The following is a 19,526-nucleotide window of genomic DNA, read 5'->3' as shown; positions in this document are numbered from 1 at the left end:
GGATAAAAATCTTCTTCGTGTTCCGTAGAAAATATCCGGATTGTACAGGATCATGCGGAAAATCATGTTCTTTTTCTCGATCGCATCTTCTTACCTGTGCTTTCTTAAACGCCTCTGCCTTTTATCGGTAGTTTGACGTTGTCGCCGCGATGGACTCTTCCTCTTCGTTCTTAAGGAAACACGATAAAGACTTGCCACGCTCTTCACACGAGTTACGTCTTCGAATTGTTCGTTAACGTTCGTTACACGATCCGCGAGAGTCGATTTCTTGGAAATTCTTCTTGATTTCGTCGTTTGTTTTTAGCTGGCGTGAAAAAACATGATCCAAGGGATCCAGAATCTATAAGCTCTCGATCACACGGTTGGTCAGCCTCGTTCGGGTTCTTTCTTCGTGATCCATTGTCTGTGCTTTCGCGTGTATACATATACATATCTATTATATACATATACGTATGTAAGAAAGAAACAAAAACGGACTCGTTAGAATAATTCTTTAGTCACAGTACAAAATATCTGATTCGCGTGTACTTTGCTTTATCTTCTTTTTTTTTTCTCTCTCTCTTCCCCCTCCCCTCTTTTCTCTTTTCTCTCCTCTTCGTCATTCCGTTCACGACGTATGATAAACATATATATATATTTGTTTCCTTTACTCCAATATATATATATATAGCTATCTGTATATATATGTACTTTCCGTATTTATATTGGTTTCTACTAATCCTTATGCGAAATGCCATTCTATATAATTGTAAACTGTATAGCGTACTGCCTACTGATATGAGTTTCCTTAGTTCACTTGTAAAGCACTTTTTAGATTCAATCGAAACGATTCATCGCGAGCGAGCGAACCTCATTGCAAATGTTTCTTTCGCGTTGCGAATTAACCAGTTACATCGGTTGATTTTCGTATCACGCACGGAATCGATTTCTCCTGTTGTTCGTTTATTCAGCTTTCCCTATCTTCTATTCGTGATTTTTTGTTGTACACGATCGTTGATTCCTTCCTCCTCTTTAACGTAATATACCCAGGTTTGTATCGATAGTAGTTTTTTTCACTGAATGGGTCGTAGTCGAGATATAAATTTCAATTTCAATGGTTTAATAATTTTGGTTGTGTCTGTACAACGAAAAATACACGGTCGAAGAAGAAACTTTGATTCTCTCGAGTCCGATCTAACAATTGCGTATTCTTATCGCTGAATATTTCTCTATTCTTTCCTAGTTTCTCTGGTTGTCTTCGGTGAAAGCGATTCCTTCAGCTCGTTTTGGGCTATTCTCGATATGCGTCCGATCTGTTTTTTGTTTCCGACGACGAAAATCCTACTTTTCCGCGTCTTTATCGGAACGAAGAAACATTTACCCATCGAAAGTATGATCGGCGAATTTTGATGAAAATTGACTGACTTTAGTTGGTAGAATTATCGTTTCGAAATATGATTTAAGGAGAATTTTTGGATCTCTTCTAATTCCTTTCAATTGTACTATCAAAAATGTATTTTCCTTTGAATGTTGAAAGTTCTTCGATCTGTGATTAAAGATTCTCAGAGTCCTTTAATCTCTTAGGAACCCTCGCATTTATATAATTTAAACGAACTGTTAACAGCAATAAAGTCGATCGTTCGCGCATCCTTCGAGCAATCAAGATATCTCAATGATATAACCAATTTTATAATTTCGATGACTTTGTCTATGCATCTATTTTCGCGGAAATAGTATAAGATTGTGGACGCGCTGCCGACAAAGTTGAAGAGAAAGAAGAAAAAGATCCAAAACGAGCCAATGGAGCGCGACTGAGCTGTCGAGTAATTAATAGCGCAGCAAGCGATACGAATAGCTGGATATCGAAAAATCGTGTCGCTCGATCGCGACTTCGTGCATGTCGTTCTATCTTTCTTCCTTTAACACATCCCTTCTTGTTCTTTTTTTAGTCGTCCAGATTTCTCACAGCTTCAGTGGCGTAATAAGATTTTTTTTTCGTCGTTTTCATACAAAAGTAGCAAAAGCTTGGCCGCGAATGCCGAAGAATTATACTTTTTAACACCACGACGATGCTTCTTCTTTCCGAAGCGTCGTCGCAATTCTTATGTTTCTCCTATTTTTTTTCTTTTTTTTTTTAATAGAGTGAGGTTCGAATGAAAATTTGTCGACGACAAAACGTTGCGTCGTCACGCGCGACGTCGACGATAAACGCGCGTTCACACGAGTAATCGCTTCTTGTGTATTTTGGTGTGTTCGATTTCACGCGTTTGTTGTACGATATTACTTTGCTTTTTCGAGCCGAAATACGGACGCGTGGAATCGCGTGGATCGTCGCTCTAATTAGCTAGAAATTGTTCAACACTCACACGTTACGGTTAATAACACTTACGCACACACACATATATACGCAGATCACGTTCATTCACTCTCTATCTTGGGCAGTACAACTATTGTTTTTTTTTTTAATTGTAAAATGATATGTTACGTTAAGGTCAAGCGAATACGTTGCCCTGGGAAAGGCATTCGAGAGCCTTCGTTTTCCTCTTTTTTCCACGTCGGTAGTCACGGTTCGCGATTCAGTTCGAATTACGCTCGATTCGATAATCCGCGGATCTAATGGGACCTGATGAAGACTCGAAAGAAGGATCGATGACGACGAACGATTCCCCCAAGAAGAAGAAGAAGAAGAAGAAGAAGAAAAAGTACAAGATGACGAAGAAGAACCATTTTCTTTGGGGTAGAACCATTTTTTCCTTGGGAATCGAAGATACTCGATTTAATTCCCACTTTTTGCCACTCACTTTGCTCCTTTCCTTTTCTAATAAATTAATTATAATAACGATTATAACAAAGGGCAAACGAATCTGTGCCGTTTCATACTTCTCCTCTCTTTTTCCTTTTTCTTTTTTGCGTCGTCGCTCTCTCCGAATTCGCAAATGTAAGGCCTCGCATGGATTTTACAACTTAGGCTATACTTTCCGTCGTTTCCGAAGATCACATAATGCGTGTCTCTCGTTTTATTTTTTCTCCGTGTTTTTCTTAAAATCACGATGACTCTCGTTTAGAAGGGAACGCTTGCACAGACGAATTGACTAACTCCTTTTACCTTTGAAACCACGCTTCCCCGCTACCAATGTAAAACAATTTGTTTTAATAAATTTATTATATACATATGTATACATATATATATATATATACATATGTACATAGTTCAAGACACACTTAAGAGAGCATCCGAGGAGATTCGATAAAACCTTTTTCACATTTTTCTATACCGACTATCAGGACAAAAATTATTCAGTCACCATCTATAATGAATATATATATGTATATGTATATATGTATATATACATCGACGATACTTTAACGAGTCAGAAATTCGGTGATATGTTCATGGATCGACGAGTTCACGGATTCAAGCGGTTTACACACTTTTTTGTTTTTTCTTTTTTGCTTTTTTTTTTTTGTTGCACTAACAATCATCCGGAGAGCGTTTACCGAAGTCGTTCATTCAGAGCCAAATTTCTGGCCAATTTCACACGGATTACTTTCCAGAATAATTGCACTACCATCTCGTAACGGTATGGAAACTGCCTTTCCTTCTTTTTCGTTTTGTGAGATCTTTTTTCGTAAAAGAAAGTTTTAACGCTTCTACTCTTCAAGGTAGATCGAATGATATTAATAAGTACCCCTGTAGCTGATACACGCGTTAATTAATCTTCTCGAAACAAGTTTTTAAAGACAAAAACGAGAACGAAGAATTCCTATCTTTATTCTTTTTTCCTGTGAAGATTTTGTTTCGTGCATCGCTGAATCTCTCCGTCTCCGATTTTATAGTTATATTTACAGCAAAAATAATATTAAAATATACGTTCATCACGGCCGAAAGGAATTAACTTCTCTTTTATGTTCATTCACTTTTCCTTTCCTTTTTGAAAAGATTGATAAAAGACAAAAGAACGCTGGATGAAAATTCCCGTTCTTTCTCTTTTGCTTTATTTTCATAATGGACGACGAGTAAACGCTTTCCAGGACAATTATCTACCTTTAAACGACCTGCTCGGCAAGCTCTTAACGATCTAACGATATGTATCAGAAAAGTGACAACCCTGAAACCTCGCGTTACATACTTTCGTTTCTCCGTCTCTCTCTCTTTCTCCTTGTTTTTCGTTCCATCTTCGATTCAGCGACATGTTTCCTTAGAATTGGAAATTATCGCGGCATCGCCGAAAGCTTCGAGCCGATTTTAAAAGTTGCCTGTTCCATTTTCGATTGTTTCACCGAGCCTTCAGATTACTGACACACTTCTTCCCGAGTGATCTCGTTGCCCGACGAGCTGCGTTTACCGTTTCCAGCGTCAAAGGACACCTCGTCTCGCTCTGAATTTTTGCGACGGTCCAGTTCTCTGCAAACGGACCGGCCAAGTTCTTCTTTCAGGTCAGGCAGATTTTTATTTCGTGGTAAGAAAGCCAGATAGAAAGGCGGTTTGTTCCGCCTGGACCTTCAAACGACACTGCTTGCCCGGCAAAAATTCAGTAAAAAGAGGAAAATTTGTCGCGGTCAAGCTACTTTCTTAAGTTATAAGTTATAACGAATAATTGTCCTAATAGTTTGATTTAGTCGTGTTGCGTCGATATTAGAAATTAATCTAATATTTGCCAAGTAGAATTTTTAACGCATAGCAATAGCACGAATAGCGATTCGTATAATAATTTTGTATATAACGAAAGATATAACTCTTCGTATAAGTCGTTAATGGAATTTCGACGATAGTAGTAGTTATTATAATATATAATTAAATAGAATTTTCTTAATAGTATATACATGCTAGCTAATTTTAGAAAGAAATTGGTCAAACATAAAGGTTCTAGAATGATTCACGGAAATTCGATTTCTTTGTATATAGGATCGAAAAATCTTATATCTCACTAAAAATCATCAGAAACGAAGTACAAATAGATTTTTTTTTTTCTCCGAAAGATGCATGTTCGTCGAGCAACGAGATTTTCAGTCACTTCGTCATTTTTCAAACAAGTGATTCAGGCACGATCGCGAGAAGATCGACGCTAAAGACATCCGTAACTCTCATCTCGACACGAATACAATCGTGCACGGAATAAAACTGTGCACAACACTCTCGTTTTTCCTCCCCTCGGAGTGTGCTTTTCCTTTCTTCTCGGCTCGTGTTTTCATGGAAAATAGAAAAATAAAGGAGCGTTCTGACGCTCGAGAGCAATTACGACGGTCGGCTCATGTCGCTGACGAAGTGTCTTTTGAACGCCAATCGTAAAATTAGCCGTTCCACAGTGTGAATTAGCTTCACCGACGATGAATTCTTCGCTTTCATCGTAATTTCTCGCCATTGACGTGCACACGGTTCGGTTAACACTCTCTACCACTCTCTATTACACCTTTACACCACTTAATCACCACTCGCCACTATTAATTGCGGATGCGTATAATAAATGCCCAGTGGTTGTTCGACGAGGATCATATTTAATCAGCACGATGATTGGCTGTGAACTCTGAGAAAAGAAGCTGTCGATCGACTCGGGAAGCCGTTCGGGCGATAAAATTCGAGGAATCTACGAGAAAAATATGCCATTATTTCCATCGCGCTATACATAGAGGAGTATTCTTTCGATCACCGTTGATGAACTTTCTCGATCGTTTTCTCTCGCTTTCTTCTTTAAATAGTCTTTCTCGTTTACCGTATCCCGGCGAAATTTTTCCTTCGTTCTCTTTTCGCTTATTCTTTCTCAACCCATTTTGTACGGGATAGTTAACGCGGATTCTATCAACGGGACGATCGTCGAGCAGAGAAATATTAATTAGAGGAACACGCGTCGATGCGGCAGCTCTCCGTCCTTCGAGGAGAAAAGTCTAAGTAGAAAACGACGAGGCGATAGAAAACTATCAGGCAGGCTCGAACAGCTTTGGATCAGTTAAGAGTTTTTAATTTGAAGAAGCGTCTTCCTGTAATTCAGGACTCTGCGCGACTATTCCTTCCATCCTTTTTTTTCTCTCCTTTTCTTCTTTTTTTTTTGTCTTTTTTTCTTTTTTCTCTTTTCGTACTTTAATGCGTATGGTATACGTACAATACGTAATATGGATTTACGGGAGAATAGGGAGAGGGGGGAGTTCGACGTTTGAAATCGGGACGAGACGAATAATACACGGTACGAATTACAGCATGACTCGACCAACGGGAAGGCACTTGGGCAAATTACGTGCCGAGTTGGCCGTCGTATCTAGCACGCAGGGCACACACCACCTTCGTATCCTCGTTTCTGTCTATCCGCGCCACTACAAAGACAGATCGTTTTAAAAGTTACTTTTTTTTCTTTTTATCCTTATTACGAGAACTTTAACTTTCTTCCCTCTACTGCTTAATCCTATGATATGTTCGCATTCGTTATGTATATGTATAAGATTATTACGTAAATTAACACAATCATTCTATCGATCATTCGTTCGTACCATTCCCTCTTTCTCACACTGACACGCTATTTCTATATTCGTATTTTCTCTCTTCGTTTCCACTCACGCTTGTCCGATTCACGCTTGTCGTTCATCGCCACTCTCGTCTAGGATATTAGACTCTCCTTAACAAGATACATAATTAAATGTATATGCTCGCCTTTTCGCGACGCGCCAATGATAAAACATAAATACACGCTTCTTAGGGCACCTTTGGTATTAAGCTTGATGTACTCGTCTTCGTCTCTTTTGTATCTCTATATTATGCAATTTCGTCTACGAGCCACCGCGCCTGCCTTCGCTCTTTCGTTTCAGTTTCGTTCTCTTCTTCGTCGGACGTTGTTCTCCACGCGAATCCCTCGGATCGTGGTTCGCGAGCACGCGAGTTACGTGACACGAGACGAGTCACGCCTCCGTCGAATTACATCGTTCCGGGATTAATGGACGCGATTCGAGTTTGCTGGCAATTCTCGTACGAAACGGAGATGTAACGAATGCGTTACGAGTCGAATCGGTATATCCATACGTACGCTTCTTCGGTTATTTATAGATACTAGGATAGGATTTCTCTCGAGTTTTCTCTGGCTGCATCACTTTTAATCTGTTAACTGGCAATCGGCTGGATGGTTGCTTTTCAAAATCTTCGATAATTAGGAAATATATAATTCGGTATTTTACTTTCACGAACAAGTTGCTTTCGATACGAATGAACTTACTTTTTCTTGTATTTTAAAAAAAATATATATATATATATGTATATATATAAGTACTTTGCTTTAACTCCGTGCTTCGCGATTCTTTTTATTTTTGCTTACAGGTATGTTTAACTTTGCTTATTTGCTTTTCACTCCGACATAATCGTTCCGCTGCATACTTTAGTCGAATCGTGTTGCGATTTTTCGCTTTTCCTCTTCCAATTTTTATATTACGCGTACGAATTTACGTTTCGTGGTCCTCGATTTTCTCGATCGAGAAAAGATCGTAACTTTTATGTCACGCGTCGAAATCTCGCGAATATGGACGAACGCCGTGAGCCAAGGAGTTAAAACGATACCGTTCGTTGCTGTTCGTTAAAATATCAAACTGTTTCTTCGTTATTCTATCCCCGTCGTTTTTCTCTTATTACCTTAAAAAAGTAAAATAGATATTCGTTCTCTATACTCTCCTTCTCCTCTATTACACTTATCAATTTTTTTTCTATACGAAACAGCAAAATAGAAATTCATTCTCTCAACGTTCGAATAGATGGGGAATGTCTTTCCAAACGTTTACGTTCGTTTCAACAAACGATCCAGTTAACAGGTTAAAGAGAGCGTGCTACAACAAAACTACTCTGTCTCTCCGGGAGTAATTGCATCAACCTGCATTATACAATAAATTTCCAACCCGTTTCGTTTCGTTTCTCTTTCCTTTTCCAAAACAATTTGCTCGAAAACAGCGCGGGGCTCGATTTTCCTAAAAGAATCTTTCGCAACTGTGGACTCTGTATGTTCCTCCGTGTACGTGTGAACAATTATTTATATATATGCGTGCGCGTGTGACTTCAACAGTGCCTTCCTGCTTTTACGCTTCTCTCCTCTCTCTCTGTATGTATGTATCTAACGTATGTATATACGTGTGTTGTTCGTGTATCTGTGTATCTGTGTATCTGTGTATGCGTGTAGATGCGTATATGCGAAAGAAAATGGTGTCACGAGTGTCGAAATCGCAACGTGCGACCGCCTCTGCGTAGAAATTCGCTAGAGCGTTACGACGCTTCGCGCGAGCTCGCACCGACGCGATGATTCTTCCGTCTCGTTTTCTCGCCTGTCTTTCGTGTTTCTCGCGTGTGCGTGTGCGTGTGTGTATGTGTGTGTATATATATATGTATCGTGTCTCTTTCCTTCTCGTGTATTCTTCTCGTTTCATCTTTTTTCTTTTTTCGTATTTTTTTTTTCTTTTCTTCTATTCGTGTCTCTCGCTTCGTCGTCGTCGTTGATCGCAATCAAGACTCGGTGGAAAATAAATAGACAAGGTAGTACACGGCTAATCGAAATAGATCGATAAGTTAAGTCGTTAAAAAATATATATACCTAGGAATATCATATATACGCGATTATTTTGGGCCCCCCGCGAGTCGCGAATCTAAAACGCCGTTGCTCCGCGCAATTTATAAGAATTCTTTTTTTTTTTTTTTGTTCCGTTTATTCTTCGTTTCTCTCTTTCCCCTACTTGTCGTGGTGTTGATTTTCGCGAGACGAGGCTCGAACCATACACACGCAGACACACCCCTGCCTCGTCTTTCGTTAATCCCCGATCTTTCTCATTTTCTTCCTCTATATGCGTGTTTCTTTGTATTTTTCCCTTTTTTTTTTATTGCGTGTACGCGAATGCTTACTTTCTTGTTTCTATTTCTGTTACTCTGTTTTTCTGTTTTTTTCATTTTTGTCGCACGTGCTTTTTACTTTCTCTTCCTTTCGATATATTCCCACCCCATTTTAGTTTCTTTTCTTTCTCGGTTTCCCGTGATTATTTCAGCGCTAGCATATTGCCTCTTCCGTCTTCGCAACGATTTCTCGAGCAACTCGGTCGATTTGCTCTGGAAACCTGCTGAACCGTTTGTCGTGGATTCGTTGTTTGTCGATGTTTTCTTCGTTACCATTGCGCAAACAACTGAATCCGGGTCTCTTGATGATCGTTGCATTCCGGGGTGTAAGCACGCATGGTCTTCCCTCGTTCCTCTTACATGCCGTTGATGTCGATCTTAAGGTTGCCCGTTTTCTTCTCTCTTTGATCCCTGCAAGCATCACGAATTTAATTAAAGTACGTCCACAGAAAGAACGTGAGAAAGGCACATGGATAAATTGACCAATTAACTCACTCCAAATATTCCATAGATATCACCTAAAGCTCGATCTTTCGGTAGATTTTCCTTAACCGATCTCTAAAAGACCGAATAAGATTAAATCTCCGTCTTATAATTAACTCTCGACTGGTATCGTTCAGCCATTTCAGACCACAACGATTTATAGCTGGATCGCTTGATCTTCGAATTTTTTATTTCATTTAACTTTATCGTACGAATAAAACGGAGAATGCGAAGTACGAAGCAAAGTAGAATACCGTAAACTTTATCGATCCAACATAAATTATTATAGTCGTTTACAAGCCAACGTTACTATCCAAGGGTTAATCTTCAAAATATCGAATAAACGAAATTCATTTGTTCCACGAATATAAATATAGCTATGCTTTAAAGGAGGATTAAAATAAAATAATACTTTCAACGAGTTCCAACAACGAGTTTAAGCCGATAAGAGACGGTAAAATCAAGCACGAACGGAAATAGTACAAGTTCTGCTTACTCCGCGCCCTATCGTTTTAAATCGTTCGTGAAAAGCAAAAGAGAGATAGAGAAAATAAAAGAAGAACGAGTAGGACGGGATACGAAATTGTTGTCGGCGTTCGTTCGACGTGAAATCGGAACGGATGAACCAAGTATGAAATGAGCGTTCGCTCGGCCGTTCATCGCGCCTCGTTTGTCTCCATTCCGCCGCTTTCACGGTTTTTGTCCGCGATACCTCGCTGATTTACAGCCGCGAGGAGGATCGTTCGGAGGCCGATCGCGCATCGCCGTGCGTTTTCCAAAATCGCGAAAGTAAAATCAAACCGTTATTCTCCGAAATCGACCAATTTCTACTTGACATATTTCTCCGTTATTTCTTTCTTTCCGGTTATAGATACAATATGCCAAGGTGCTTTGGAAACAGAAGGTCGTAAATTTTTTACGCTCTTGTTCGACGGTTTGCAAACAATCTTCGACGTATGGTTTACCTGGGAAAATACATTTTTTTTTTATTTAAGCTTGTACGAATTTCTTATCGAAATATACGTTGAATCCACGTTGATAAGTGGAATTTTGAAATTTTATACTCACATACATATAGAAGGTTTCTTGACGAATAAGGTTTTGTACGTAGACGTTTATTAGTTTCTGTTTCAATTTTCTGGTTTATAAGACAAACGTGGAATTTAAAATTTACCTGACAGATTCGTCTTTTCCTTATAGTAAATCCTCTTATCATCTGTACAAACTCTTTGTAAATGCGATTGAAAATATGCAGGTTATAAATTGAAATATGTAAGTCACTGATATAATACGCATACATATGCAGTAATTTCAAATATTCTATCACGAATAGACGTTATAAATTCAATAATTTAGTCAGAAATTACGTAGAAATACAAATTCTATGATAAAAAAATAGAACAAAAATCGGCTAATTCGATCGATTTTCTTATAAAAGAAGAATATTATATCGTGCTACGTTTACAGAAAAAAAAAAAAATCATTTTACGTGGCTGATACGATGTTACATGGCGTTACGTCTATTCGCGTGTAATCAATTCTATTTAGAATACGTTCGGAAATTAACCACAAAATTCTGCTTCGTTTTCCCATATCACGATGTATCCACAGGTAAAATTCGCCCGCTCTACGATCACACGCGTAAAACATCTTCGTCGCAACACCTTATTTACCTCTTTTCTTTCAAAAACTTCCGATCCTTTCTCCAAAGCACCGTGCACAATTCAATTACCGTGAAACAACCTTGCTCGTATCCTTACGTCTGAATCGACAATCGCAAAATCGACAAACCGAAGAAAAGCCGTTAATCGTGGCTGTTAGTGGTCGTAGTCAGCTATGATCGCGGCTACGAAAACGAACAGAAATAAACGCTCGTCGAACATCCGGTTTTCGAGAGGTCGCGCGACAAGTTTACCGATTCACCACGAAGCTGTTGGTCGTCGCGTTTTAACGAATCCGTCATTGTCTCGCGGAACGAAAGCAAGAGACAACCTACATTTCATCCCTTTTCACCCTCGCGAGCCTCTTCCCACGCTTGACGAAGAAGAGACGCCTTGCCATTGAGTAATCTACGTACCTCGTTAGGCCGTGGCTGCATCCGGACTGAAAAGCTCTCTCTTTTTTCTCTTTTTTCATCTTTCTTTTTCAACGCCAGCTTTCGGCGATCCTTGGTCGTGGAGGAAGCAACGAAAGAAGATACAGGACGGTCGCGTCGCTTTTAATTCACGTCGAAATCATGGAGAAAGGACAGAGACGGACAGAGATTTACGGTCGCGTATAAAAATAAGTGGACGAGATAGTGGAAATAGCTATCGATCGAGTTTCGTTAAATCCGGCTTGTTTACGTAAAAATGTTATTAATTTCGGTTACTTGTTAAATAATTTATTTACTACGAAGATACAGAGGATGAGTCATAAATGCATGGTCGTACTTCAATGGACGAATGTGCACACCGAAGTGAGTAAAAAATGTCTTACGAATATACGTATGTCCTACATACCTCGGTTTGCGAGCGATGCGTTGTGCATCGACACGCGCTACCGCCTGCCTTAAAGCCCACGCTACACGTTGAAACACATTGCGAATGTTGCGACGCATGCATCGACGCTTAGATTTCACGAATTCTGCGTCAGTTTCTATTTATTTCCGCGTTACCGATCCTTCTCAGTCAGTGGCCCGATACCAACGTCGGAACGCGTGTTTCGAAATGTCAACTCTAACGTTATTCTGATTGACGAGAGGTACGTGGATCATCAAAGATGAAGATTACGAAGAAATGGACGAAAAAATGGTTAATCGAGTGAAACAGATTTTCTAAATACGCGCCGTTGAAAGAACTAAAAGCCAATGAACCGAGCGATTACGCAGAAAATATTTGCATACGGATGATTCTGCTCTCCGACGTCCGTTGGATAAAGTTGGTTTAATCGAGAAACAAAATACAACGACGAGAGACGCGGTTAGTGCAGAAGTTGATGCGCTCAGCAGCGCCAAGCTTTTAACCACCGGAAAGAGTTACGAAGATTTAAAATTTATTACCGCAATTTCACTGCTATTATCGAAGAGTTCGACGATTCCCGAACCTTCTTGAACGCTCGAAATAAATTAGGAGCCTTCTCGAAGATTCCCCAGGGATTCCTTTCGAAAGGAAATTTATTTCCTACGGAATTATATTTGAGAACCCGATTCATGCATCGATACGAGTTGGTTTTGATACCGATACGCATCTACGTATATCGTAAGCTGTATCGTGGAACCTGGGTGTCGATGCATCGCAATATGTTTCAACGTATAGAGCTCCTTTTGCATTGAGTTTCGTACTCGCTGGAAAATGTCAGGTATTCATCGAACGCTCTCAAATCCATTTTATATCGTTTCTCGTAGATCGTTTACCTGCATTGTTCGCTTACGTTGAATACACGATAGATCTTAAATAGCCCGGAAACAGAAACCTAATGGATTTGTCTTCGCTCTACCTGTTTGCAAAGGTGCTATTAAAGAACGTTCTTGTCGTAAGCAGGAAACGGGGCGAAAAATTCGAATATTTTTATTAATCAGCCACAACTACCGAAGAACCAAGGGTTCCTTCGGACTGTTCATATATATCGTCCATATTTCCTCCACTAGACGGATCGATGTATATTGTTACTGCACTGTGATCGTTAATATTTATCGACGAATCGCAACGATGTTGAGAACCTTGAAATATCGACGATATCGTTGATCGTCCGAGGGCATAAGACGTTTCTTTGCTTATTTTAACGTGTAAATTCAACCTTCTTGAAATACGCACATGTATTTATGACTCACCCTGTATAAAGCTAGCACCAGTTCGATGGAACTTTATCGATATTGCTTCAACTGCCTGTCCACTTATTTCTGTCGCCGACTGTATATAGCAAGGGAGACAGAGACAAGGAGCGAGAAAGCGGTTCTAACGCGTCGGATATTCCTTCAGCAGCCACGTCCGTCTTGGTCGCGCCGCTTCGAAGGCGTCTCCGTTCCGGTTTTAGGCGAGATGAATTAGCGACGACGCGTTTCGTTGCAACGTTGTTGCCCAGCCCTCAAGCAGATTCTCTATCGATTTCCCTAATTTCACCGAGGGGAAGGTCGGGCAAACTGGCCTGCTTTTTTAGACAACAGACTTGGTCTCGCTCGATCGAATCGTATTTTCGCGAGGATGATGCGTTGCTTCCGCGACCTATATTTTTGGCATTGTTGGTTGGATGCCGTTCTAGTTCTAGTTCTCGTATATTACGCTGTACGTTAGCTAGTAGCTCCGGTTAAGACAATTACAGGGTAATTTCGTTCTTTGCACTTGCGTTATTTAGAATTTGCGTTATCTAGAAGTTTACGGTGAAACGATTTTATACAATTTAACGAAATTAATATATAGCATATATATTTTGATATAGCATTTTGTCTGTAATTCTAGTATCTTATCGCTCTAATTTTGGTGATTGACTAATAATTGTTCGTGTACAAATTTTCAAAATAAAATTTGTTCCTAACTAAATGATTATTAAATTTGTTCCCCTGTTAAAAAGTAAGAAATATCAAGCATCAAGTACTGTAAGTAATTGTAAGTACGATTGGCAAGAAAAATGGTTAATATTTTTGTTTCGAGTTATAAACGATCTCTATATCGCGAATGCTGTTAAATTAGGGTCGTAGAGAGCAAAGAAAAGAGAAAAGAGATCGCGAGCAATCCGGATGCTATACGTCTTGCACGATGATACGAGAATTTATTGTAAGACCACGATGATGTACGATACTTTGCTTTAGAAGCGTGCCACGCGTAGATTCTTTGCGATCACCGATTCCACTCGTTGTTTCGACTTCCTCCATTCGATTACTCGTGGAATTTATCTTTACGAATACAAATCGAAATACGCAGTCTTTACATTTCTCGTATTTACTTTTACCATAACGATTACGAGAATAAATAACGATTAAATAATTAGTACCAGCGAAGTGAAACGACGTTTAATAATCAAATATTTACGCTGGATACTTTTACAACAATGTTAAAAAATGTTCTTCTAACATGTATTTCTTTCTCATATTAGAACGAATTTAAATAATTTCCTGCTTTCTTCCTATTACGAGGATATATATTCGCGTTAATTATTTATTTTCATATATAGGTGTTTCACAATTTTTCGTAATAAAATTCCATACCGTCGTTGTTTCTTTGTAACAGGGATATATTGCAATATCGCGATAATCTGAAAATATTCGTACCTAAAGAAGGTTTAAAAGCATTAAAGTCGCCCTATTCTAACGAACTTTATCCATATTAAAAATGTTTCACGATCTTACGGCTATCTTAAAATTACAATAACTTTACAAGAAAATCTAAAGGTGTATTCGTATCGTACGTGTATTTTTCTTAGTTCTTGTTAATAGAATTCACCTGTCTCGTTATTCTTTTGCAATTAGTCATCGTTTCACAGTTATCCGACCTTCCCCCGAGAATCTCCAGCAACAAGACCTCTACGAAAAGCGCGGCAGGATACGGTGCAAGGGTGTCGCATATCAAAAGACCACGTTCAGGGAAGAAAATACCAAAAAAAAAAAAAAAAGAGAGAGGAATATAAAACAGACAAGAGGACGGAGCAAAAATGAACGAGTAAGTACTATGCGTCTCAAGCAACACAGCGAAAGACCGAGCAGAACCGGAACGAAAATCGACAACGGGAAACGAAGGACGTGAAAATGATAGAGTTTCCTATTACAATTCTCTCATATCATTACGTGTCAAACCATTTTCTGTTTGAGAAAATCATTAAAATTGAATTTAATCTGTTTTGAATGAAATATCTTATCAGGAGACGATCTTTGTATTTTTGCTTTTTGATATAATACTATTTTCAAGTTTGTTTAAATAGTATTTGTGTTTAGCATTATACAGTAACTCTGCTATGATCTGATTAATATAATAGCACTGTTATAATACCATTTTATAAACAGTGTTACTTTTTCAGCTTTCTTCCAAGTATGTATACAGTTAATTTTGAAACTATGTACATAGACCCATGTAGATCATGGAAAATCATCGAAGACCACGTAGAATCGCTATAAGATATTCTCATCGAAACAGAATAAGTTTCGTTCGAAAAACTTCTTCGATCAACGAAATAGTCCGAAGGATCGAACGCCTTGAAACGTTCGAAGTATATAGTAAAAGTTATAAGTAAAAAAGTACTGCGCGTTATATCAGTATGTCGAATAGATCGATCAAAATCTTCCAAATAAAAACGACAACGTAAAAAAGGAACAAAACCAAGGATACGACAAACGAATCTGCGTAGAGACGATCCAATAACCTCGAAGAGCAAACGTCGAACAGAGTCAAGAGAGACAGAGAAAAGAAGAGAAAGAAGAAACAAAAAAAGAACAAAAAGCAGAACGTGGAAGAAAAAGTTAGAGATCGGCAAGTTGTGCACGATCCATAGGCGATTAGCGGCAAATAATAATTGGCAATTGGCGATACTAGTGGACTCAGCTGGCTCACTATGCGTCCAGCCATCGATCGTGATCGAGGGATTTACGCCCGATCGATCGTCGCGCGTTTTCTACTGTCAGAAGACATCGTACGACGTGTCTTACCGACAAAGTTATCGATCGATCTAAAGATCGATCGAAATCGAACTGTGAGCTAATCGATTGCGAGTCTATCGCTGAGGCCACTGTACTGTAGGGAGCTGTGGTAAAATGCCCCTGAGAATTGTCGGGAAAGTGGAAAAATATTTACAAATGTCGTTACGTGCTGTTATGCTATTGATGTACGGGTTGACACTGAAATGGCATCATCTGGAAAGGGATGATTCCTCGTGAAAGAAGGTGATCGAAGAGAACAGAGTACATTTTTATCACATTTTTATCGCGTCTTGAATAGCAGGTGTCTTCGAGAAAGATAATCTACTAAAATAGGTTTTAATATGAGAAACGCTGGGACGCTTGTAGATACCTTTGAATGTATATTGTGTGTGTGTGTTATATAAAACATTTTGAAATTTCATTAGAATGACACGCGATTATTGTAATTATGTTGGTAAGTTTTGAAGGAAATTTCAAAGTACATGATATTTAATACTCTCAGGTATACATCTCATAGAGACTACAAAAGTATTTAAACAGTCGATTGTGTATTACGTTGACAAGCCTCGATGTTCATCTTACGCGTTTAAGATGGTTGATCGTGATGTATACTAATTTTTTCGTCGAATATACATGATTAGTCGTGTCTTATAACGTTAACGAAAGTTTAAAACGTCTTATACACGACACGATATACGTATCGAAGTTCTCCATGATGAGCGTCGAAATACTTTCGTGAGTCGCTCCATATAGAGAATTATTTCTGTATTTAATTAGAACGAAGGAGTACGTAAGGAGAGATAAACACAGAAAAGAGAAAATACGAGGGAAGCTCGCTTCCATCTACGATACGACGATTGCCTTTACTCTCAAGAACCAAAGCGCTGCGCGCGGGATATTTACTCTGTGCTCTTAAACTCGCTTTCGTTCAAAAAGCCATCCCGTTTCCAATTCTGCCATGATTACCAGGTCACCGTAAAATGCGTGACAGGAGAGCAAATGGAGGCAACAGTGACACATCCGGTCAAGCCTGTCTCGATGGTTCCTACTGTATAAAAGGGGAGAGGGAGCAAAAGTAGCGACAAGATCCTCGTTCTTTCCAGAGGCATTTCGTCCAACTCCCAACGGTAATACTACAATGTCCGGCAACGAAAACGCAGATCTGTGCTTCGTGCAGTTTCATTGGAATCTTCGACGGTTCTTCGTTGATGGATCGAATGGTAAAACGAGATCGTAAAAAAGAAAAGTGGTGCTGCGAGGGAGCGAGGAGGACGAAACGGTATCGAGTGACAGACGAGGATCGACCGAAGGGACATCGATGGCCCATAAAGAAATTCCTGATGTCTAGCCCTCGGTCGGAAATCGTAAGGACGAAAAGGAAAATAGCGGGATAAGAACGAAAGAGAAAATGCAAGAGAATATTCGCGATGATCGCAAGGGTGTCGTCGATCAACGAGATAAGGAGTCGAGATAGGGGAAATATCTTGACAAAAATCGAGATAAGAATCGAGATAACGCAAAGGATGTGTCGCACAGGGTCGCTGCGTTTTCGTCGGGATGTGTACAGGATGTCTGTAGCGGCTAGCGTAGCATAAAATGAAACCTACTTCGATCCAGAGATTTGTAAAGCCCACCTCGGCCATTTTTGACTTTGCATATTCGATTCGTATTGCTCCCCGGTCGGAGGAGAGGAGAAAGGATCCTTGGAGAGTGGCCATCGCCTGGGCCGCGTAGCGAACGTCTTGGTATTCGACAAAGGCCACTGGCGACCCTCCCTTCGTGTGCATACGAAGCCGGGAGAAACCAGGAAAACTGTGCATAAATAAGAGAAGCGTACAATACGTGCTCTAGTTAGTTATGACAGACGGTACTCTGGTCAAAAAGAGAAGGGCCTCTGTATGTGTGTGTGTGTGTGTGTGTGTGTGTGTGTGTGTGTGTGTTTACGCGTGTGTTCGTTCGTCCATTTCCATGTTATTGCCATGTCGAGAAACTGCGGTGACGCTGATCGAACAGCGTGGAACGAGACATCGTGACATATTTCAATGCAATTTTCTTTGAAGTCATTGAAAGGTGATCTCGTTTGCTAGAGATTGTTTCGATGGTTAGAGGCGGAAGAAAGATTAGTAAGGACTAGATACAGGAAGAATCGTGGTTACTATACCGTACCCGGTATTGTGTTTGATCGATCAAATATTCTGCTTTGCAGGATTTGCGAAGGATTTGCTAAAACACGCCAATTTTTAATAGATAAGTGCGATAGATCGATTCGATACAGAACGATTTAACAGGTAGATGATATTTTACAATTTGTTGTTTCATTTTCAACATACGAACAAAATTTCGGATGTAATTCGCGTACGTTCGTTATTAGGCTACCGTTTGATGCGACACGGCAAACATTTAACGATAACTTTATTAAGAACGATCAAAGACAAAGCGTAAAAGACTTTCTTCTAATCGACGAAATTCAGCTTGAACATTAGCGGAACAGGCTCATCGATTCGTCATACTACATCGTTCTTGGTAAGATTTAGATCCGTTTGGCGTGTATGAAGACCGATTACCGAGGAATGTATATCCAAGCCGGACCGATCGGCCGGTTACGACGCCATTAACGGAAGTATCGATATCGATTACGCTTGATTTACCGCGATTCCACCAGCCACCGCGTTAACCACGGTAAATTTCGATTCTTTCAATTACGGCACGCGTCCATTATGGTGGGACTTGTCGATAGATACTTTCGTTGCTTTCTTTTTTCACCTCTGATGGAAAGAAACTGACGAATCGTCTCGCGATTGAAGATCGTTTTAACATTGCCGCCATACATGCGATATTTCTATTAAGGATATTTTCTATTTGCAAATATTGATCGAATACGCCGCATTCGCTGTACTATTCAAATGTATCGGGTTGGCAACTAAATGATTGCGAATTTTGTCATTAGGTGGTAACGACAAAATCCTTAAGTTCAATCGCTTAGTTGCCAATCCAATATTGAAACGGGCGTTAGGATATATGATAAATATATTCCGATTAAAGTGTTAGCATTTTTCAGCAAATATTTGATATTTGCGTTAACAAGTTCGTATTTGTACCGAATAGTAAACGTGGCTTCGATTCGATACTGTAAACTCGTACGTATCAAAGTTATGTGTGTGTATTGGAGAATTAAAAACCTACGAGTAATTATTTTATGGAAATTAAGCATCTCTGATTCATATTTATTCAAACGTACATTTATTAACATTCCTATTTATGCGTATCTCATTCGTGCAAAAGTTTCATGAATTCAATACGCCCGTATTGAATTTATCGTACGCGTATATTTAATTACACACGTACAAATTATCGCCCTTTTCAATTTTAAATTTCAAATAATTTATAAAATCTGAGAAAATAGAAACTTTATCTTGCTTTAAACAGACAAAGTAGAAAAAAATGAACAAATTATACGAAACTTCTATAAAACAATTAATACACACGATATTATCGAAACGATACAAATATCCAAATATTAAATAACGCATGTATGGAGCAGGAGTCAAAGTCTCGTTGTCTTTTCGTGTTCGCGATGCTCGTTCGCTGTTTTGTGATGCGATCACCGTGTGCGTT

General features: G+C 39.3%; 1 protein-coding gene across 5 annotated transcripts in view; it reads right to left on the bottom strand.

Annotated features, from left to right (window-relative positions):
• Positions 1-3,961: 3,961 nt before the first annotated feature.
• Positions 3,962-19,526, bottom strand: part of LOC138181958 (protein couch potato) — a 186,472-nt gene continuing 170,907 nt past the window's right edge. For 4 of the 5 annotated variants that reach the window (XM_069117379.1, XM_069117392.1, XM_069117386.1 and 1 more), the window contains exons 8-9: positions 17,519-17,723; positions 3,962-9,235 (exon numbers count right to left, since the gene is read on the bottom strand). In XM_069117379.1, the coding sequence (XP_068973480.1) occupies positions 9,203-9,235; positions 17,519-17,723 (238 nt within the window). In that variant the 3' untranslated portion in view covers positions 3,962-9,202. The remainder of the gene's footprint in view (positions 9,236-17,518; positions 17,724-19,526) is intronic. The other variant, XM_069117408.1, reaches the window with a different exon arrangement.

The sequence above is a fragment of the Bombus flavifrons genome, chromosome 1 (genome assembly GCF_040668555.2).
Source record: "Bombus flavifrons isolate JBK064 chromosome 1, iyBomFlav1_principal, whole genome shotgun sequence".
Lineage (NCBI taxonomy): Eukaryota > Metazoa > Arthropoda > Insecta > Hymenoptera > Apidae > Bombus > Bombus flavifrons.
This window is presented reverse-complemented; position numbering and strand designations above follow the sequence as displayed.